Source organism: Theropithecus gelada, chromosome 10 (genome assembly GCF_003255815.1).
Source record: "Theropithecus gelada isolate Dixy chromosome 10, Tgel_1.0, whole genome shotgun sequence".
Taxonomy (NCBI): Eukaryota; Metazoa; Chordata; class Mammalia; order Primates; family Cercopithecidae; genus Theropithecus; species Theropithecus gelada.
Genome location: NC_037678.1, coordinates 28691465 through 28714223, shown reverse-complemented (window position 1 = coordinate 28714223; position 22759 = coordinate 28691465). Strand labels below are relative to the sequence as shown.

At 48.0% G+C, this 22759-nt stretch overlaps 2 gene segments (V, D, J or C); both read left to right on the top strand.

The window, feature by feature from the left end:
• The window catches only part of LOC112633745, a 674114-nt gene that overhangs the window by 441428 nt on the left and 209927 nt on the right, over positions 1-22759 (top strand).
• The window catches only part of LOC112633758, a 72418-nt gene continuing 69248 nt past the window's right edge, over positions 19590-22759 (top strand). The window contains 2 exon segments of the V gene segment in view: positions 19590-19664; positions 19818-20062. Of these exon segments, the coding sequence occupies positions 19619-19664; positions 19818-20062 (291 nt within the window).

The following is a 22759-nucleotide window of genomic DNA, read 5'->3' as shown; positions in this document are numbered from 1 at the left end:
GTCCAGGAATCAAGGGGTGGAAGCAGAAGTGGCTGAGTCCTTTAGTATTTATGTAATTCCACTGAGATAGGGTATTAGTTGTGTCCCAGAAAGGTGAGGTCAGGGGTGTGTTCATAGGATTTGAGAATCTATGTTCAGGGGTTCAAGGCAGGTCTTCAAATAAGGAACTCCCTGGACTTGGACACATCTGGGACACCGCAGCTCGGGCTGGTGGGTGCTGGGAGCTGAGGGGCACCTAATGAGTCTGGATTAGTAATTATTTTTTAAATAAGTGACCTCTTTGTGCCAGTGAGAACCATGTTGTCCTAAAGCAAATTGTTCATCTGGGTAAGTGCTGTTTAGAAATTTCCTGAGCAATGGGTGCCTTTAGTGATGATTTACATCCTCACCCTCCTGGACAGAAAGGTCCTGAGGCTTTGACACGGTGACACAAGTATTTTCTCAGTCCCAGACCTTTCAAGTATCAACCCCGTTCCCCACCAGGATGAAAAGGATAATGCAAGAGGGAGAAATTTATTAAATTCATACAGAGAAACAGACGTCTCCACAAGCAGGGATAAGAGAGTCGGGATCAGCTGAGCCAGTCCTATCAGAGCTGATTCCCCTGTGATAGAAATGACCCCCACTTCTACCCCTAACACCCACCCCCCTCAGGCACATCAAAGTAATTACATTATCTTCCCATCTCCATGTCTTTCTATGGACACATAGACATGCTATTTCCTTTTCCAGGCAAAATTCTCCTCATCCTCTAAGTCCCAGTGTAAACCTCTTTAACAGACCCATAAGGTCCCACAGCTGCCTGGGCTGAGCTGAGGTTGGGGAGGGAAGCCCTGCCCTGCCCTTGTCTAGTCCTTCCCAGTGGCGTCTCCAGGCTCTTCCTCCCTCTGCTGGGGCTTCCTCTCCTCTCTGCAGCACCCCCGCTGCCTCCCCATCTCCTGTCTCCCCCAGCCCCAGGCCCTCTATCTGCAAACCCTGGATCCTCCCCCTGCTCCATGTCCAGGCCCTGAAGAACAACCCAGGCCCAGAGACTCGGGCAGAATCTTCCATCCCACCAGCTTCGGGGCGGACACGGGGGCATCACAGCCAATGTTCCCTGAGGACTCCAGCCAGGGACAGGCCTGAGCTCCCTGGATATCCTCTCACATGCCACACACACAGCCCCAGTAGGATCATTTAGGAAGCCCTAGAACCACCTGAGCCTTGGATGAGATACTCTGAGGCCTTCTGGATTAGTCCTCCTGGGTATACCTCACTCCACATACCCAAATCTTTCTGTGTGGGTTAAGATCCTTCCCAACCCAATTTGAACAAGACCCTGACTCTCTTTTTCATTAATCACATGAACTTGATAACTGGATGCATTAAAGATGAACTCACAGACCCATCTGAACATTGGAAAATGAGTTTTCTTCTTTCATTTATTCATTTAATCATTTTTCTTCAATGCCTGTAAGAAAGTCCAACTTTCTAAAGATTCACTGATGTAAAATACAGGCATCAACTGAGCGAAGAATCTGAAACTGGTGGATAATTTGCTCACTCTTCCTCAAGGAAATGTGCATCCTCTTCATTATTGTCACATCCAAGAAGGTTGTGTCCTCTCCAGGGTCAGTGCTGCCACAGTGTCCACCCTGGACGTGAGCACATGGCAAGAAATTGGCCCCATGGATCAACTCCTTTAGAAAAACATGAGGTTTCAGTGAGAAGGGATAAGGCTTCTCAGTCCTTTTTTGTTTGGTGGTTTTTGGGTTTTTTTTGTTTTGTTTTTTGTGTTTTTTTTTTTTTTTTTTTTTGGTGACAGAGTCTTGCTCTGTCACCTAGGCTGGGGTGTAGTGGCACGATCTTGGCTCACTGTAACCTCTACCTCCTGGGTTCAAGCAATTCTCCTGCCTCACCCTCCCGAATAACTGGGATTACAGGTATCCACCACCACGCCCAGCTAATTTTTGTATTTTTAGTAGAGACAAGGTTTCACCATGTTGGCCTGGCTGGTCTCAAACTCCTGACCTCAGGTGATCCTCCCACCTCGGCCTCCCAAAGTGCTGAGATTATAGGCATGAGCCACTGCACCCAGTGCCTCTTTCTGAAGGGACACTTTCCGGCTGGAGGGAGAGGGAGCCACTCTTCCATCTCCATTTCCTTGTAGAGCAGGCTCATTTGGGCTACTCTGGAACCATCCAGAACACCTGCTCAGTGTAGCTAACTGACCCCAGAGCCTCATTCATCCTGAGAGGATGACAGAGGTTGGGAGAGCCCTGCCCAACTATGGGCTCAGGAGGCAGAGCTCTGGGCATTTCCCCATGGCCCATGCCCCTCTCTTGCTCCCCCTCCTCACTCTCTGCACAGGTGCCACCTAGGACCTGAACCCAGGCTCAGCTCCCACAGAAACCTGAGCCTGACCCAGACCCTGAGTTCAGCCCAGGAGATTTTTCAGTCGATGGAACCCTGAGAATGAGCCCCACAGTCTCCTGATTCTGCAGGCTCTGTGGTCTCCTAAAGGCTCAGCTGTGTCCAGTAGAGTTGGCCATGAGATACCTTCCTACACCTGCTCAGGAGAGAGTGGAACAAGCAACAGTGCAGAAAAAGCCAGCAGGAGCCCAGCCAGGCCCTGCATCCGAAACAGCGACCAATCCCCACAGATTCTCCAGCTCTAACCTGGAGTACAGCCCCAGTGAGCCCACCACCTGCAAGCCGAGGTGGGCTCCTCACACAGCCAGGCCATCATGGGGGATGGCAGTGAGCCAAGGGACATAGCCCTGCCACCACCCTAGCACTCACATTCTTTCTCCCCTACCCTGGTCAGTCTCTGCGCCACAGAGCCCAGTATCTGAATTCAGGACACCTGCACTCAACCTGGACATGCCACGGCTTTTCTTTGTTGTCTTGGGCAATGTAATCTCTATGGGCTCAACTTTACCTGCTGTGAAATGGGAAGCCTTATACTGACTTTAAGAATTTTCTTCCTCATTAAATGATAAAAATGACCAAAAACAGGTTCTCATTAATTAGAGAGAAACTCTGCAGAGGTCTGAATGGGTAGCACAGTTTTTGGAGTCTTGTTCTTCCTCTCAGGGAATCCAGGAAAGAGCTCAGCACACAGCATGTTTTCTGCAACGGAAGGAAAGGGTTTCCCTGGTCAGAACAAACAGCAGATTCCTTGTTTCAAATCTCTAGCCTATGCTCATATAGAAATCCTCCCACCACAAGCACCAAACATTTGTGATGAAATCAAATAATCCCAACAGAGGTAATAATAAGAATAATGAAAATAACGATGGTAATGATAGTGATGGTGATGACAATGGTGATGGTGATGTCACAGCACAACTGAGCTTTAATGTCCAAAAACACCAGGTGTTCCCAGTGAATTGTAGCTGCTCTTAATAGGTGGAGGCAGCATCAGTCTTGCTTGTAAATACATAGACATTCTGGGACCCTGTATGGTTCTGTCTGGGTTACAGAAATTGCACCTGTCCCACCTTCTCGGGCACCACATTTTCAACCTTTCTATGGTGGGCTAGGCAGGGCAGGGTGGGTCACACTGGCAGAGAGTGAGGCTGGACTCTGGTCTGAAACCTCTTAGGTGAAAAGTACTGTGAGGTCACCTGGAGTAGGAAAGTTCCTGGGCTGAGTCTCCTCCTCCAGTAGGTGGTGGCAGAGCTGCAGCCAGTGGGAGTCAAGCGTCCCAGGGTCAGTTGTAGGACTGGAAGTCAGGACAGCCCATCCCCCATGCCGACCACTTTCTGACAGTCAGATTCACAGAGTCACCCAGGACACTGACAGGAGTCCAGGCACAGTGAGAGCCTCACCTGGGATACACAGCCGGAGGTGCCTGGGCCCTGGTGTCAGTCTGGGCAGCTCCTGCAGGGCTGGGATTTCCTGGGAGATACCCTGAGGTCAAGGAGCTCTAGGAGGGAGCAGAGTGTGAGGGGATGGGGTTCCCAGGGCCCAAGTCCTTCAGTCAGGATGGGCGGCCTGAGCCTCCTCCCATTCTCAGGGCCTCGCCCTCCCTGTCAAGCAACATCTTGGGGAGCTGAGCCCTCTGTCCTGGGCACTTCCAGAGACACCTCCTGAACCCTCTTCCCTCTGCCTCTCCTTCCAGCTCGAGGTAGACTCTGACTCGGAGGCAGCACCTGTGCTCGGGGAGTCTCGAGTGGGTGGGGAGGGGTATTCGGGGCCCTGGTCCCTAGATGGGGCATCCCCAGACTCCTTGAGGAGACACTCTTCAGAGGAAAGGGGATTATTCTCACCTGCCTCAGGTCACAGCTCTGACCACAGGGCTGTCCTTGGATCAGTGACAGAATCTGCCAGGCTGATATAAAAATTATTAACCCAGGCTAATAAAAATTTACATACACAGAAATGAGACACCAGAGATGAGCAGGCAGAGGAAAGAGCATGTGAGGACACAGCAAGGAGGCAGCGACCTGCAAGCCAAGGAGAGAGGCCTCAGGGGAAACAAACCTATAAACACCTTTATCTTGACTCCCCAGCTTCTAAACTGTGAGAAAATAAGTGTCTGCTCTTAGGCCTGCAGGTCTTTGGCATCTGCAGGATTCCTCAAAGATCTGTTTGGGGAAAACATGTAACCTCCCAATACTAGTTTTCTAGTAAAGACCGGGCCTTAAGCATAGGGCTTTGCATCATCCTATTCCACATTATGAAAGCCTTCTTGAGGTCCCGCTTGTAAAACAATCACCAATGCATCTGGCATATGTTAAGGGCTTATACATAGTCATTCTGAGTGATCTGGTGATTTATGGAAAATGGCATTTTATGGGCACCAGGGCTACTGTGAACCTTGGTCTGAGGACCATAATTAGTCCCAGTTCCCTGACGGTGCTCAAGTGCAAAGGGTGTAACTGTGGCTTCCTCTGAAGCCCCTTCTATTGGGTAAAATCCTGAAATTCACCTGGCCTTTCTGCTCTTGAGAAATTACCCTGAGAAGGCCCTCAGGCTCAGGGCTCAGACAAGAACTGGGGCAAATGCTTTAGGAAATAGAGAACAGATTTGCATCCCCTGTTCACCAGGCTTTGTTCATCTAACAAAGACACAAGAATATAGAAAGTAGATTTGCATAAAGAGCCTCCCCTTCCTACAATAAAAGAGACCTGGGGGTCCCTCCGCAGCTGTGGACTCAGAGGCAGAGCTCTGGGGCATTTCCACCATGGCCTGGACCCCTCCCCTGCTCACCCTCCTCACTCTCTGCACAGGTGCTGCCTCCCAGAGCTCAGCCCCCACAGGACCAATAATCAGCCTGGCCCTGACATTCAGCTCAGCGCAGGGGGTGATGCAGGGTGTGGGGCTGTGGGAGTAAGATTCTCATCCTAAGAGTCACCTCTTCTGTCCTCTCTTGCAGGCTCCGTGGTTTCCTCCGAGCTGGCTCAGGAGTCTGCGGTGTCTGTGGCCTTGTTACAGATGGCCAGGATCACCTGCCAGGGAGATGGCATAGAAAACTACTACACAAACTGGTGCCAGCAGAAGCCAGGCTGAACCCTAGTAGGGATCATCTGTGGTAACAACTGTCCCTCAGGGATCCCAGACAAATTCTCTGGCTCCCAATCAGAGAAGAAGGCCATCCTGACCATCACTGGGACTCAGGTTGAAGATGAAGCCAACTATTACTTTCTATCACCAGACAGCAGTGGTACTCATCCCACAGTGGCATCACTCATCCCACAGTGACACAGGCAGATGAGGAATTTAGACAAATACACCTTCACTGTCTGTGTCACCCTCTTCCTCCAGGCCCAGCAGGACTGTGGACACAGCCATGAGCAGGGCTGATGAAGTATGAATGGATCTGAGCCCTCCAAGTTGCCCTTTTCTCCAACCCTCCAAGCAGGTTCTGCAAAGCATGGGTTAGGAGGGAATTTTGGGCTGGTGGGACCGGGCTGTCCTGGTATTGTTTGCACTGGATGTGTCTTGGCTCAAGATGACTGGCCAGAAGGACAGTAGCAAGAGACAGCCACTGAGTGGTCGTGGTCCCTGAATTTCCTGTTGTACTGTCACTGAACCTAAGGCAGTGCCTCTACTCTGTGGCCCAAATGCCCTGGATTATTTCTCTGAACTGCCCATGTTTAACTGAGACCCTCACACCTCAGCTCCAAGGCATCCTCATGTTCTGAACAGGGAAGCCTTTCATAGTGAGTACTGTGACACGCCTTCGATCCCATAGGGGATGATTGTGGAGCCAGGAGCCTCCATCCTTTCCTTTGGATCCTGTGGAGAAGCCCCTGAACTCTCCAGGAGTCCAGGCACTTCCAGGTAGAAGCAAACCCCTGGTCCTAAGGAGGTGTCACCTGCTTTTCTGTTCCATGTTCTATTAGCACCAGGAGCAAACCCAAGGCGCCACTGATGTTGAAGGAGCCACCAATCTCATTTAAACTCTCCAGGATGTGTGTGCCCACAAAGGGGACCAGACAGAGAAATCAGAAGCATTTGCTGCAATCTGTCCTCACTGCAGCCCAAGCAGCAGCAAAACATGTTAAGATTCTTTTTCGGATGGTAGTTTTCTCAAAGATTTAATTTTCTTTGAAATACAAAATCATTGCCCCTTAAAATCCAGGGCCTTGGAAAGAGTAAGAAATGGTGCTTGCATGGAGGATGAAGACTGGGGACCTTACACTTCACTGTCTCCTTTTCCCCAGAGCTCATCTACATCTGCGAAGAGAGTAGAAACCGTGGTAATGCCCTTAGGATAAACCTGGCCGCCTGCTCTGGCCTCTGAATTCAGTCCAGCTGGACATCTTGGCTGCAACTTCATGAGGAGCCGAGAACCACCAAACTAACTGGCTCCTGAATTCTAGATGCAGCAAAGCGACAAGATCACAAACATGCATTCTCTTAACATTCTAAGTATTAAGAGTCATTTGTATTAGGGCATGAGGTTGAGTCCTCAGAAGAGCTTTGCCTTGGAACTTGGGAAAATATCAGCCTACACATAAGGCTGCTCTGGTCTCTACTAAGAAAATGTAGATGCAAGGTGAAGAAGGTGAGGCAGGAAATTAAAGAAATGAAGAAAAATAAAATTAAAAAGAGAAAGAAATAAGCTTTCCTGTATTAGGCTGACGTGTCACAAAGGCAGCAATGGGCAGAGCCCAGACCCAGGGAAAGTCTTGATAATACTATCTAAGAAGCTGGAACACAAAGGAATGTGCTCTGGAGACTCTCCCAGCACTCCTTCAACATAAGAAGAAGAAAAACAAATTTTCTTTTGTTTTATGGTATGAGTTTATAAATTCCTGTTCTGTGTAACTGGTGACTTCAAGTATTCTGTTTTATCTAAGCAGGGAAGTGAGGGTCATAAGCCATCTGAGCGGGCCACCTGGGCACCATAGTAAAGGCCATGGAATAAGCCATGCTAGGCACTAGGCAAACCTAGATAATGGGCATCTGGGTTGCATAGAAATGGTCATGTGTGATCCTGAGTTATGAACCTGTTCCAATGTGATTAACTGTTTTTGTCCTGCCTCTGTGTCCCTGCTTTGACACCACTGTAAGCCTTTTTCAACCTAGCCCACCTCTTTTTAGAGTGTGTATAAAAGTCAACTGCTGTCTTTGTTCTGGGCTCAGTCTTTGGATGTTAAGTCTGCTGGGTAGTCTGAGTGCACTCAATAAAGATATCCTCCTGTATACACCCCGAGGTCTCTCTCTGGTCCTCCTGATCCCACAACAAAGGTTCAAACAGTTTCAATACTTTTACTGAATCCAAAAATAAAAGATTAAAACAGAGAAAGAAATGTAAGAATATTCTGAATCCAACAAGGAAAAACTTACACAGTCTGCATTCAATCAACATTTCCTACAAGGAAACAAGAAAATATACGCTATAAGAAACAGAAAAATTAATCAATCCAAAGTGACCTTGAAATTTCACAGACAATAAACTTTGTAGGCAGGAACACACAACAGAAACTTTTTTTTTTTTTTTTGAGACCGAGTTTTACTCTTGTTGCCCAGACTGGAGTGCAAGGGCATGATCTCAGCTCACTGCAACCTCTGCCTCCCAGGTTCAAGCAATTCTCCTGCCTCAGCCTCCTGAGCAGGCACCCACCACCATGCCCAGCTAATTTTTGTATTTTTAGTAGAGACAGGATTTCACCATGTTGGCCAGGCTGCTCTTGAACTCCTGGCCTCAAGTCATCTGCCCACCTCGGCCTCCCAAAGTGCTGGGATTACAGGCAAGAGCCACCACACCCAGCAACAGAAATTCTTATAACTATGTTCTACTTCTTCATGAGGGTAGAGGATGGATTTACCAGGTTAAGTAGAGACAAAGAAGACATAAAGACCCAAGTTAAACTTTTAGAAATGATCCCTAAAATGTGTCTGACAAAAAATATACTTAATGAGCTTGATTACAGATTAGATGCTGTGAAAGAGTAGTTGAATAAACTTAATAATGTAGCAATGGAAGCCATCCCCCCAAAAAAGCACACACAAAAAAGAAAAGATATAAAAGGTAAATAGAGTATGTGTGAATATTGGACTTCATCAAATTGCCATGATACTATAATTAGAGGCATAAAAGGAGACAAGATTGTTGGGGGAAGAGAAAGGATAGAAAAACAATGTAAATCGTGACCAAAGTGTTCTAAGTTTTGTTAAAATCATAAACGCACTGTTCCAAAAACCTGAGCAGATCCCCCACACACACACAAACACACACATACACACACACAGAAAAAACACACACACACATAAAGAAAACAACACTCAACATCATCAAATTGGAAAAAAAAATATGATAAAGAAATGCTCTTCAAAGTAGCCAGAGAGAAAATACGTGTTAGATTCAGTGAACAACATAATGATAAAAGTAGATTTCTTATTAGGAGCAATGCAAGCAGGAGGCAGTAGAGCTCTATTTATAGAGTACTAAGAAAAACAAACTACAACCCAAAGCATTCTACAGACTCAATGCAATCCCTAAAAACATACTAATGACTTTCTTCACAGGAATAGAAAAAAAAAAAGTCTAAAATTTGTATGGAACCACAAAATACCCTGTATAGCCAAAAACAACAAAGCTTAAGACATCACACCACCTGATTCAAAATATACTACAAGCTACAGTAACCAAAAACAGCATAGTAATGCCATAAAATAAGACACTCCGAATAATAGAACAGAGAACCCGGAAACATAACCATGTATTGACAACCAATTGATTTTCAACAAAGATATCAAGAACATACGTTGGAGAAAGGACACCATTTCCAATAGGCAGTGCTGAGAAAAAGTGGACATCCACATGCAGAACAATGAAAGTAGAACCCATCTCTCTCCAAATAAAAAATCAGCCCAACAAGGATTACAAACCTAAGTATAAGACCTGAAGCTATAAAACAACTAGAAGGGAACATAGATAAAATTCTTCAGGACTTTGGGCTACACAAAAGTTTTATGACTAAGACTTCAAAAGAACCGACAACAAAAACAAAAATAGACAAATGGGAGTTTATTCAACTAAAATGCTTCTGCAAAGCAAATGACAGATTGAAGACAGCCCTTAGAATGGGAGAGGGTATTCATGTGAACAGGTTCTAATATCCTGTTCATCTGAAAAGGCATAATATCCAGTGTTAGAAAAGAGGACAAGGCTCTAAAACAACTCACTAGCATTAAAAAATCATTTTAAAATGGGCAAAGGACCTGAACAGACTTTTCTCTAAAGAAGACACACAAATGGCAAACAGGTATGTGTTTAAGGTGACTATTAATAATCAGGGAAATGCAAGTTAAAACCCAAATGAGATATCGTCTCACCACTGCTGGAATGGCTATCATCAAAACCTAACAAGGCCAGGTGCAGTGGCTCACGCCTGTAATGCCAGAACTTTGGGAGGCCGAGGTGGGCAGATCACAAGATCAGGAGATCGAGACCATCCTGGCTAACATGATGAAACACCGTCTCTACTAAAAATATAAAAAAATTAGCTGGGCATGGTGGCAGGCTCCTGTAGTCCCAGCTACTCAGGAGGCTGAGGCAGGAGAATGGCGTGAACCCAGGAGGCGGAGCTTGCAGTGAGTCAAGGTAGCACCACTGCACTCCAGCCTGGGTGACAGAGCAAGACTCCATCTCAAAAAAAAAAAAAAAAAAAAAAAAGGAAAAAGCCTAACAAATGCCAGTGACGATGAGGAGAAAACGAAGAAAAAAATCACATGATTGTCTCAACGGTCAGATCAAATGTTTTCTTTCAAGGAAACATTTTCTTTGGTTGTTTTTTCTAGTCTTGTTAGAGCATCACACACAATAAGATTTGGGGTACAGAAGTTACAGGGGATGTTATTCCATGCAAAGTATCTGGATATCCCACACCCAACTCTTAGGTTACTTACTGAGAAATGCTAAAAGGTTACAATTTTGTATTTTCAAATATTCTGGTGGCCAGAAACCTCTTCCTTGGCAAGTCTTGAGTACAGGTGTCTGAAAGGATGACTAGAATTTAGGCAGGTATTGTGTGAGCAGTGGGGTCACACACAGGAAACGTTTCAGTCAAAGAGAAAAACAGATGGAGGCTGAAACACAGAGATCATATGTTTGAGAAATAAGGAAATTCCATACTAATGGGAGCTGAGAGAGAACAAGATATGAACTACCCATTTCTCTCTGGACATCTCACTGAGATCTTGTCCCTTTCCCAGCACACCACTCGTATGGATTTTAAAATTGTCTGCTCTTAAAACACTTCTTGCACATCATTAGAGTCTAGCACTGGAATCAAGCTCAGTTTGATGAGACCAGGGAAGTAAAGCACCAAACCCAGGCGTTCTTAGAAGGGCTTGTAGGAGACAAGAGCACGTTGTCAAAAGCAGAGAAAGTGAGACTTTCCACTGCGGTTTAAACCACAGCTTCTGGAATTTCACTGGGCACACAAATCCCCTGAGGGTTTTGGTTAACATACAGCTGTACCCTCGGCATGTCTGGGTATGGCCCCAGATTCTCCATGTCTAGCAGCTTCCAGGTGAGGCTGATGCTGCTGGTCCTCCAAGGACATTTTGAGGGCTTAGCTCCTATTCACCCTCCTCACTCAGGCACAGGTAAGACTCACCTAAGGAAGAAACCTTCTGAGAAGCACGGGTGAACGCTCCCTCCTCTCCTGGTGTCTTCGTATCTTTTGTGTTGCTATAAACCATACCGGAAGCTGGATAGTTTGTAAAGGAAAAAAAAGGGTTTATTGGGGTCATGCTTCTGATGGCTGGAAAGATCAAGATTGGGTATCTGCATCTAGTGAGGGCCTCACACTGTCCCCACTCATGAGAGAAGGCGAAGGGAGGCTGGCCTGTGCAGAGATCATTGGGAGAGAGAAAGCAAGCTTTTTTTCTTAACAAAGCTGCAGGGATGTAATTGAATCATATTCATAAAGTGCTTAATACAGGGCGTAACACATTCAAGTGCTCCTTAGTTGACCGCAATCATTACCGACCTTGCTCATGAAAATTAGACCTCAGATGGAGGAAAGGCAGTGCCGAGGGTTTCAGATTGTTCGAAACGAAAGAGATTAAAATGATTTAAAATAGAGGCCCAGGAGCTGAGGTGAGCATCCCCAGGTGTTCTCCTGCCAACTCCCCCAATGTCTCAGAAGCTGTTTTCAGGTGAAGTCAGCCAGGGAGGAAAGTGGGGGAGTCCGCAGAACCAAGGATTGCAACTTCATCCATGAGGAGGAGGCGTAGCCAGCCAGGCGGGGAAAGGCTGCTGAGCTCATCTGAAGGGTGTTCAAGGTTTTCTGGCCCCATGGTCCTGGGCCATCCCTCCCTGCCCCGGGCCTCATTCCTCAGCTGACAGCCACAACCTTGACAGAGGCCTGTGAGTCTGATCAGAAATCCCGCCAGGGCCCTGAGCGGGCAGGCATGGGAGGGAGGTGTCTAGGGTCACAGAAGACACTATTTGCTGCCTGTGGGGTTGGGACAGGTTCCTTGAGAGGAAATTCGGGCACTGTAGGGGAGGAAAACACAGGACAGGGAGGCCCCTACCAAAAGGGTTGTGATGATGGAGACCAAAGTATCTGCAAACAGCCCAGCTCTGCAGGGGGTTCCCTGAACACAGCGTTCCTAGGGGCATCTGTGTTATTTTGCCAGGATTACCATAATAAAGTAGCACAGACTGGATGCTCAGAGAAAAGAAATGTCTTCTCCACTAATCTGTAGGTGATGTTAGAATCTGAGATCAAGGTGTTGGCAGGGTTGGTTTCTTCTGAGGCTGAACGAGGGCCTGTTCTGTGCATCTCCCTGGCTTCAGGTGCTTCTGGAAGGATGTGCTCTTCCCTGTCTTGTAGGTGAACACCCCAATCTCTGCCTCCATGTTCATATGGCATTTTCCCTATGTGTGTCTCTGACCATGTTTCCTCATTTTTTGTTGTTGTTGTTGCTTTTCTTTTTGAGATGGAGTCTTGCTCTGTCGCCCAGACTGGAGTGCAGTGGTGCAATCTCGGCTCACTGCAACCTCCGCCTCCCGGTTCAAGTGATTCTCCTGCCTCAGCCTCCTGAGTAGTGGGGATTACAGGTGCCCGCCACCACCCCCAGCTAATTTTCATATTTTTAGTAGAGATGGGGTTTCACCATGTTGGCCAGGCTGGTCTCAAACTCCTGACCTCAGGTGATCCACCCACCTCGGCCTCCGGAAGTATTGGGATTACAGGCGTGAGTCACTGCATTCGGCTGTTTCTTCCTTTTATAACAACACCAGTCCTGTTGGATTGGGAGCCCACCCCACTTCAGTATGATGTCATGTTAACCATTACATCTGTAACCACCCTATTCCCATATAAGATCCCATTTTGAGGTCCTGGGGCTGAGGACTTCAATATCAATTTGGGCGGGGGGGGGGGGGGGGGGTGGCGCTACAATGTAAATTTGTAACATTGTCTCTGTCACGGCTTGACCTTCCCCTTGGGGCTGTGCAGGTTGGATGTGCACCACCAAGTTCTCTGGTGCATTAACAGCAGCCCAGAAAGACCCGGCCATCTGAAAAATGTCTTCTCTCTCCTTCACCCTGAGGGGCAGCTTTTCATGCTGTCTTTCTTGTTCTTTTCATGCTGACATAGGAGACTTCATCCTCTGCTTTTTTTTTTTTTTTTTTTTTTTTTGAGATGGAGTCTCACTTTATCGCCCAGGCTGGAGTGCATTGGCTGGATCTCAGCTCACTGCAAGCTCCGCCTCCCGGGTTTACGCCATTCTCCTGCCTCAGCCTCCCGAGTAGCTGGGACTACAGGCGCCCGCCACCTCGCCCGGCTAGTTTTTTTTTTTGTATTTTTTTAGTAGAGACGGGGTTTCACCGTGTTAGCCAGGATGGTCTCAATCTCCTGACCTCGTGACCCGCCCGTCTCGGCCTCCCAAAGTGCTGGGATTACAGGCTTGAGCCACCGCGCCCGGCCATCCTCTGCTTTTTAAGGCAGGGCTCTTTACCCTCCCCATCATCCCGAGTAGATGCCCAGGCTGGTTCCAGAGGAAGTGAACCAAGGAGAATTATGAATGTCCTTGAACCTTCGTAATTAGCCAGCTATCAGTATTCCCTGAATATCTGATCCACCCATGCTCTCTGGCCATCACCAGAGTGAGCAAATCCCTGACACATGCATAACAGTTGCTTCCATGGGCTCCCAGCCAAGCTGGAAATTCTTGATTTATGGAATCAAGAATCTCCTTTCTCCAGTGGGTGGGGCTAAATGCAGCTGCTTCCCTGACAGTGTCTCCCTGGGACACTAGGCTTATCAGCATCTCTCCTAAAGCTGCAGGTCCTGCCTGTCCTGAGCCCCAGCTCTGCTGTGGTCTTTGCATCTTAAGATCTTATTCAACTCCCCTTTCTGCCTCAGTGGACTGACCCACAGGAAACAGTGGGAGATGCCCCTGCTCTCTTTCCCCAAGGTCTCTTCCCCTCAGTGACACAAGACCTGCTCTATCGACTGGCAGTCCCCACATGGCCATCCCAACCTCCACACTGCCCACTGTGCATGGTCACAGGTCACAAACTGATTGTTTACTTTGGGCAGATCACCTTCACAGTTTCTGCAGAACTGGGTGCTTCTTCTCACAATCAGGAATTCACAAGCCAGGTCAGTTCTAGAGATGCAACTGGGAGAGTAATGTGCATCACAGAGAATCTGGACAAGACAAAGTGGTTTTTCTGTAATTCTCCTGGAGCACATTCTGGTGATGTGTCCATCTCCCAGGACAGTCTTAGCGAGTTACATCCAAAGCTGCATCAGGACCCACAAGAAAAGGCATCAGAACTGGCCTGCATGAGTGGCCAGCACGGTCCTGGGAGGAGACCCTGAGATGCCCAGTGACAGGAGAAGTGGGTTCATACGTTGGTAAGTGTATGGAGGAACTGCAAGTGATGTGCTCCTCCAAGTACAGGAGCAGGCGTATTGGTGACCTGTGGCCTCATCTTATCTCAGTTACCTCTTTAGACCAACTCCAAGGAGTCAGCACATAGAGACTTCCGTCTGTCTCTGAGATCATCACAGGGCTTCACATGTCTTTTCTATTTATACTACACCATCATGTTGTGAGTGAATTAGTTTCATCACAGCCTCACCCATCCTAGGTCTGAAAACTAATACATATACTTAGAATATTAATTAAGGAATACTTTCTTATCAATTATGTTTATTAAACTAAAAGATCACAACCCTCTCTTTTTTAATCATGTGCATTGTCTTCCATGGATTCTGTAGACAGAGGTAGGGACACTTCCTCTGTTCCCTCCATGACAGATAACAAAGGCGCATGTGTCAGCAGTGACATTGGGACATCCAGATGTCTGCTTGGCTCCTTGTGCCAGCCATATCCCCAGAAAAATTTGGGATCAGGATTTTATTTCTAAGAAGGTCAAGGCTGTTGAATTAGGACAGCTGTAACACTAGATACTGAAGTCTTTTAATTTAATAAACATAATTGACATGTGAAGTGGAGTCAAGATTCTTCCCATGAGTCTGGGATGAGGTGGGAGGAGGAGACTCATGGGAAGAAAGGAAGCAGGGCAGGAAGAAGCTGAAGTTTAGGCTCTGCATGGAATCTCGACTCCACTCACTTCTGTCATTGTGTAACCTTTCAATGTTGGTTCTGACATCAGTAAACTTGAGGAGAGGTTATGCCGTAAGCGTAGGGCTGAGGAAGGGTTATTATAAATATCTGGTCAAGGTTGTGCCTATAAAACATTCACCAAAGACTCTGAATATATTAAGGTCTCATAAGTAGTTGTTTTGCATAATCTAGTGATACATGGTGGATGGCATTCCTCCTGTGGACAGCAGGAGGCACTGTGGGTGTATGGTTTGGGGACCCTAATAACTCCAAGTCCCCCAGTAGAGCTCACATGCAAAGGGTGTGACTGATGTTTCCTTTCAGGTCCAGTCTTTTCAGTACAATCCACTCTCCACTCCTGACACCAACCCGGCCCTTCTTGTGACCTCGAGAAATGACTACCCTGAGGCCATCAGCCCCAGAGCTCAACTATGAGCTCAGACATGCTGGGGAATAGAGAATAGATTTGGATTCAATGTTCCTCCCTTCTTGAGCTTCAAGAAGAGGATAAGATAGGAGCTGGTTGTGTCCAGGCTACACTGGGCAGCCACGGTCAGAGCTCTCAGAAGTGCCTCCCATCATGGCCTGTGTCTCCTTCTACCTCCTGCCCTTCATTTTCCCCACAGGTCGGAGCATCCAGGGAACTCAGGGAAACCCTTTCACTGTTATTTCCCCCTAGTACGGGTCCTCAGGGGCATTCTTTCCAGTTCTCCTGTGCATTCAGCATCATTCATGAACTTCTATGTTTCCAGGTCTCTGTGCTCTGTCTGTGCTGACCCAGCCCCCGTCTGCATCTGCCTTGCTGTCAGCCTCGGCCAAGCTCACCTGCACCCTCAGCAGTGAGCACAGCACCTACACCACTGAACGGTATCAACAGAGACCAGGGAGGTCCCCCTCCTCCCAGTGTATAACGAAGGTTAAGAGTGATGGCAGCCACAGCAAGGGGAACAGGATCCCCAATCACTTATTGGGCTCCAGCTCTGGGGCTGAATGCTACTTAATTATCTTCAACCTCCAATCTGAGGATGAGGCCAAATATCACTGTGGAGACAGCCACATGTTTGATGGTGAGGATGGGTGAGCCATAGTGACACAGACAAAGAAATGAGGCCAAAACATACCCCTCCCCTTCCTCCTCAAGGACTCAGAGTGAGAAGCCCTATGTCCTCTCACTGGCCCTGAGAATGTTGACTCTCCCCCTTGCAAATCTCATCATCCCACATGTCCTCCCTCAAGACACCCCTAGGCAGAGGCAGATGCAGGCCATGATTGAGGCCATTTTGATAACTCATCATTCTGTTTCAGCACTTTGGGAGACTGAGGCAGGCGTATTGATTGAGCACAGGAGTTTGAGGCTGTGAGGTATGCATGTATGTGTATATATCGAGACAGAGAGAAAGAAACTTAAAAGAAGAAATTGGTTCATAGGATTGTCATGTCTGACAAGGATAAAAATCTCTTGGGTAGGCTGAAGGCTGGAAATTCAGGTAAGAGTTGATGTTGCAGTCCTGAACCTGAATTCAGCAAGACAGGATTTAAGAAATCCTCAGTGTTTGCTCTAAACACTTTCCTTTTTTTCTTTTTTTTTTTTTTTTTTGAGACAGAGTCTCACTCTGTCATCCAGGCTGGGTCACAGCAATGAGATTTCAGCTCACTGCAATCGCTGCCTCCCAGCTTCAGGCAATTCTTGTTCCTCATCCTCCCAGGTAGCTGGGATTACAGGTGTGCGCCATCACACCCATCTAATTTTTGTATTTTTATTAGAGATCAAGTTTCTCCATGATGACCAGGCTGGTCTTGAACTCCTGGCCTCAAGTGATCCTCCTGCCTCCTTGGCCTCCCAGAGTGCTGGGATTACAGGTGTGAGCCACCAGGCCTGGCCTGCTGTATACACTTTCTACTCATGAATGAGGCCCACCACATTGTGATGAGTAATCTGCTTATACAAAATCTACTGAGTTAAATGTGAGTCACATCTGGAGAATATCTTCACATAAACTTCTATATTTGTATTGGACAAAATCAACCTGGAACCACATCCTAGTCAATGTGCCACTTAAAATTAACCATCACTTAAGCCAGCATGAAGATAGAACGGAATCATTTTTTAAAAAAATCAAAAACAGAGACAGAGAAAGGGAAAGAAAAACAAGGAACATATTCATTGATTGTATTTTTTTTGAAAAGTCATTTTTAGAAACTTTTCTTAAAAAAAAATCCAAAAAGACAAAGAAAGAATCTGTTAGTCAAAGATAGAATAAGTGACTCTCAGAGACTGGACACAGGTTGGTGGTTGGTGGAGTCCTGTCCATCTCTGGGGGCATTTTCTAGTGTGGGAATGCATGTTCCCAGAAATATTAGCAAGATACTCACAATTTTCTCAAAACGACAGACAAGGATAGTGTGGAAATCCTCCCACCACAAATTGTGAACAGTGTATGATGAAAAAAATAATAATAGTCATAGAAAAAGATGGCGATGATGATGACAATGACTTAAGTACACAACTAAGGTTTAGTGATAGAAAAATCAGGTGTTCTCAAATTCAACGCAGCTTTTCTTATAGAAAGGGGGCATCAGTCTTAGTTCCCATATATTTAGGAATTGAGGGTCCCCATGAGGGGTCACTGCATTTCTCTGGACTTTCATCTTTATCACAGAAGAGCTACAGCTTACCCTACAGTCTTCAGTCTGCAATCAAAAACCATGGACCAAAGAACATTTCAGCACAAGACTCCATTATGGGAATTGCACCTCCCCACCTTCCTGAAACCATATACACGACCTTTCTGTGCTGACCTGAGAAAACCACAGTGGATCACACTGGCTCAAAGTGAGGCTGGACTCCTTTGTCCCCACCCTCCCAGGTGGCAGGTACTGTGGGGTCACCGGGAGGAGAAAAGTTCTCCTGGGCTCGGTCTCGTCCACCAGCAGGGGGCAGCAGAGCTGCAGCCAGGAGCAGCCGGGACAGAGACTGGGGCTGCCCCAGTGGAGCTTAGGGGTAGGCAGCCCTGGGAGGTCTACAAGCGTCCAAGGTTCAGTCCCAGGACTGGAAGTCAAGACAGTCCATCCTATTGCTTCTGGCTACAGTGACTATGTTCTGAGGGTCAGACTCACACAGCATCACCCAGGACACTGACAGAAGCCAGGGCACAATGAGAGCCTCACCTGGGAAATGCAGCTGGAGGTGCCTGGGCCCAGGTGCCAGCCTGGGCAGCTCCCACAGTGCTGGGATTCCCTGGAAGATGCTCCAAGGTCGAGGTGCTCTAGGAGGGGGCCCAGCGTGAGAGAATGGGGCTCCCAGGGCTCGAGTCCTTCACCCAGGATGGCCACCTGAGCTTCCTGCCACTCTCAGGGCCTTGCCCCTCCCTCTCCAGCAGTGTCCTGGGGAGGTGAACCCTCTATCCTGGGCACTTTCGGGGACACCCGATCCCTCCTCCCTCTGCCTCTCCTTCCAGGTCCAGGCTGACTCTGACTCAGGGGGCAGCCCCTGCGCTCAGCGGAGTCTCAGGTGGGTGGGGTGGTACGCTCAGGCCCCTGGTTTCTGGATGCGGCATCCCCAGCCTCCTGGAGGAGATGCTTTCCGGAGGGAAGGGGATTCTCACCTGCCTCAGGCCACAGCTCTGACCGCGAGGCTGTCCTTGGCTCAGTGACAGAGTCTGCCGCATTGCAGAGACCAGGCACCACCCATCATCCAGAACTCACACTCTGTGCAAAGGCCATGTCCCTGGGATGTTTGCAGAGACCACTGGGCCTAAAGCTGAATTTCCCGTCAATATTTCATGTAAACTTGTAAAAAGCACCAGAAAACCACACTGGACTGAGAACCCCGATGATTTTCTGGTGCCTTTTACAAGTTTACATAAAATAATCATAGAAATAAATAAATAAATAAAAAATAAATAAATAATGGAAGAGCTGAGAATGGCAATGGCTGGTCTATGTGAGGATGGGGAATGGCCTAGAAGGAGCAGCACCTGGCTGAAATGAGAGCAGATGTGCCGATGACGCCACAGGGTGTGTGGTTGCTTAAATGACCCATCTGCTCCTACTGAAATAATTAACAAGTATCCTGATGACACAGTACGTTATTTAGATGAAATGACCAGAATGGGACTAAGCAATTGTGGTGGACCCAGAGAGGAGATGAAGGAGGGGGAATATAGTGGCTCTCTGGTCCACCTGTTGCTGAGTCAGGCATCATCAATGATCTCTCAGCAGGGCCCAACTCAGCCCCATGCCAGGTTCCTAAAAGGCCTGCAGCCCTGCTGAGCATGGCCCAGGACAGACCACAGGTCAGAGAGGTTTGGGACAGTGTCATATGGCCAGTCCCCAGGAAGGTGACTGTGATCACAGGCCTCAGAGGTTGACGATAATTTTCTGACCAAAGACCCAACTTCTTCAGTCACCTGTGCTGCCCCCACAGCTAGTTTGAGTGACATCTTTCGATGAGGAGTCCCAGAAGATAGAAATTTGCATGAACAACAAGCACTTACTGCCCCATAGGGCCTGGGAAGGAATAAGAGAAGCCTAGGGAGCCCAGCTGTGCTGTGGGCTCAGGAGGCAGAGCTCTGGGTGTCTCACCATGGCCTGGATTCCTCTCCTACTCCCCCTCCTCACTTTCTGCACAGGTGCTGCTCCTAGGCCCTGACCCAGGCTCAGTCCCCATAGACCCCAAGTTGGCCCTGCCTTGAACCCTGTGCTAAGCCCAGACACAGCCTCAGGGTGGGACCCCTGGGAATGGGCTCTTCATCTTCAAGCCCCCTCTCCTGTTTTCCTTGCAGGCTCTGCAGCCTCCTATGAGCTGACACAGCCACCCTCGGTGTCAGTGTCCCCAGGACAGACGGCCAGGATCACCTGCTCTGGAGATGCATTGCCAGAAAAATATGCTTATTGGTACCAGCAGAAGCCAGGCCAGTCCCCTGTGCTGATCATCTATGAGGACAGCAAACGGCCCTCTGGGATCCCTGAGAGATTCTCTGGCTCCAGCTCAGGGACAGTGGCCACCTTGACTATCAGTGGGGCCCAGGTGGAGGATGAAGCTATTACTGTTACTCAACAGACAGCAGTGGTAATCATAGCACAGTGACACTGGCAGATGGGGAAGTGAGACACAAACCCCTTCTTCATCTATTTTATCCTCTCCCTCCAGCCCCAGGACGGCTGTGGACCAACCCCTAAGCAGGTCTGGCAGAGTTCACCTGGTTAGGAGATCCCTAAGCTGCCTTTCCCTCCACTTCTCTGGGCAGACTTTACAGGAATGAGCCAGGAGTGGATTTGGGCCTGGCAGGGCCAGACTGTCCTGTGTTTCCTTGCCCATAGTTTGAGTTGTGAATGGCGAGTATGAGTGGAAAGGCAGACATAGCGGGACATCCATGCAGGCATGAAAACCCCATAGTGACAGGGGAAACTTTTAGCTCTCAGTTCAATGCAGTTGTTGTTTTACTCTTGGAAGAAGCATTTCTCAGTGCAACTAAGACTCTAGACTCACAGAGCCTGAGGTTGTTGGGGAGGACATTAAATTTTGCTAATGGATCACTAAGGATGTTTTTGAGTGGAGCCACTACAATTTCTTCCTTGATTCCTGGACTCATGGATCCTGACTGTGGGAGAAATAGTGCATCCTGGGCACTGCTGTACAGTGCCTGCCCCATCCCCAGACATTGCCCAACTCTACATGTTTTTGCCATCCTGCTGCCACAGTAACTTAGTCTTCAAGCAGACACTAAGCCATTCATATAAGCCAGATGCCACAGAATATTGGTGAAGATGGTAAGACACTTGAATGCCATGAGGATGGGCCCGTGGTTGCTGTTTATTTGCTGTGATTTGAGTTCCTTGGTCAAAGCCCCCTGTGGAATGCCATCATGGTGGGTGAAGCATTCTGTAATCCAGAGATAAAAGGTTTGGCAGAAGCACTGCAGTCAAAGAAACCAAATCCCTATCTATACTAAGTGTCTATTCTGGCAAGAGCAAAGAGCTATCCCTGCCATGATGGGACAGCTTTAATGAAATTAATATCAACTGGCATCCTATAGGGATCTTCCTGTTGGTCTTTGCTGTTGGCAGATGGTCACTCAGCAGTAGCTACAGCCAGGTCAGCTCTAGTGAGTGGCAGTCCACTTTGATGAGCCCATGGACAGCCTCCTTTTCTGCAACCATGGAGCATTTGTTATTGAGCCAATTGGGCAATGACAGCAGTGGTTGGGGCAGACTGCCAGGTGTCTGCAGTCACCCATCCTACCAACCTGTTTAGCAAAATCAACTCCTTCTCATGTCAGACTTTACAAAATATTCACATAGGAGATGAATATCCTTATGCTTTCTGCTTGCTCACACATCTCTCCCTCAGACATAGTTGTGATCAATATTCTGATTGTATTTCCTGTGTCCCTGAACATCTTTGATCATCTTCCAAGTCCCCGAGTCACAGCCCATGAATTAGGAACCTCTGCCCATCTCTGTTTGCAGATGACATGAACCAGGTACACTGCTCTAAGTTCTGCCTTAAGGAGAGTGTTCCTCCACCACTGCTGTTCAGGGAAGCCCAGAGGCCAGGTAGGATACCAGCACTGTCCACAGCAGGGATGGCTGTCTGTCCTGCAGAAACCTCTGTATCCTGAGCCTGAGTACCTCCTCCTAGGCAGCTGGTCCTAGGGAGCCCCTCAGGAGGCCCAGGCTGTAAGGTGAGAGGATGGCCATGGGGCAGGAGTTGAGCCATGTCTATTTGGCCACCTCTTCATGAACTTATTTGTGCCTTGATCCATCAGGTCTCAGGTACAGCCCGGCCATGTGATGGGGAGGCCACGGCAAAAGGCCACCTGGGACTGGGGGTCAGATAATACTCAGCTCATTGGCAGCGTGTGTCCTATGGTGAGCTCTGTGGCCACAGTCATGAAGAGCCCCGGCTGAGGCCCAGAAGCCCCCACAGTCTTTCTCTGATGGAGTTTTCTGCTCATTTAGAAAAATAACAATGAGGAGGTTGCTCGCCTACCTCAGGTCTAGGGACGCTAGGACCACCTAGACCACATCCATGATCTTGTCTGGTTATTCTGATTCTTTGTTGGCTCAGTTATGCATTAGTGTAACCAAGCCACCATGTCTTAGGCACTAAAATGGCACTCCTTGGACCCCGCCTACCCTGGGATCCTGTCAACCACATCTTGGTACCCAATTCAGTTTTAGCACCACTAAGAGAAATCTATTTTTATATTGAGAACAGGAAACATTAGTTATTTCCACTGTGGAAATTTTATAAGACAAGAGTGTAGAAATGTTTTAAAAGACATTTTACGAACAGTGAAAGACCTTCCATTAAACCACTCAATAAATTGCTCCGTAAATGGCCAGCCCAAAACCTGAGTTCAGACCAGGCACCGCCTCGGTGTTGGGACCTTCTGGGAATGGGTCTCTGTCATCAACCCCTCTCTAACCTCCTCTCTGCCCAGCCCTGTGCCTCCTACATGCAGGGACAGCTCCCCTCAGTGTCAGTGGCCCTGGGACAGATGACCACGATCATATGCTCTGGAGATAACCTCAGAATAAACACGCATTTTGGAAAAAGCAGAAGCCAAGCCAGGCCTCAATGATGGTCCTCTAGTATAACAGCAACCAGCCCTCAGAGACCTCTCCTTAATTTTTAGGCCACAAACTAGGGAACATGGCCACCCTATTAGCAATGCCCAGGCCGGGGACCAAGCTACTACTGTGCCTCAGATTGTGGCAG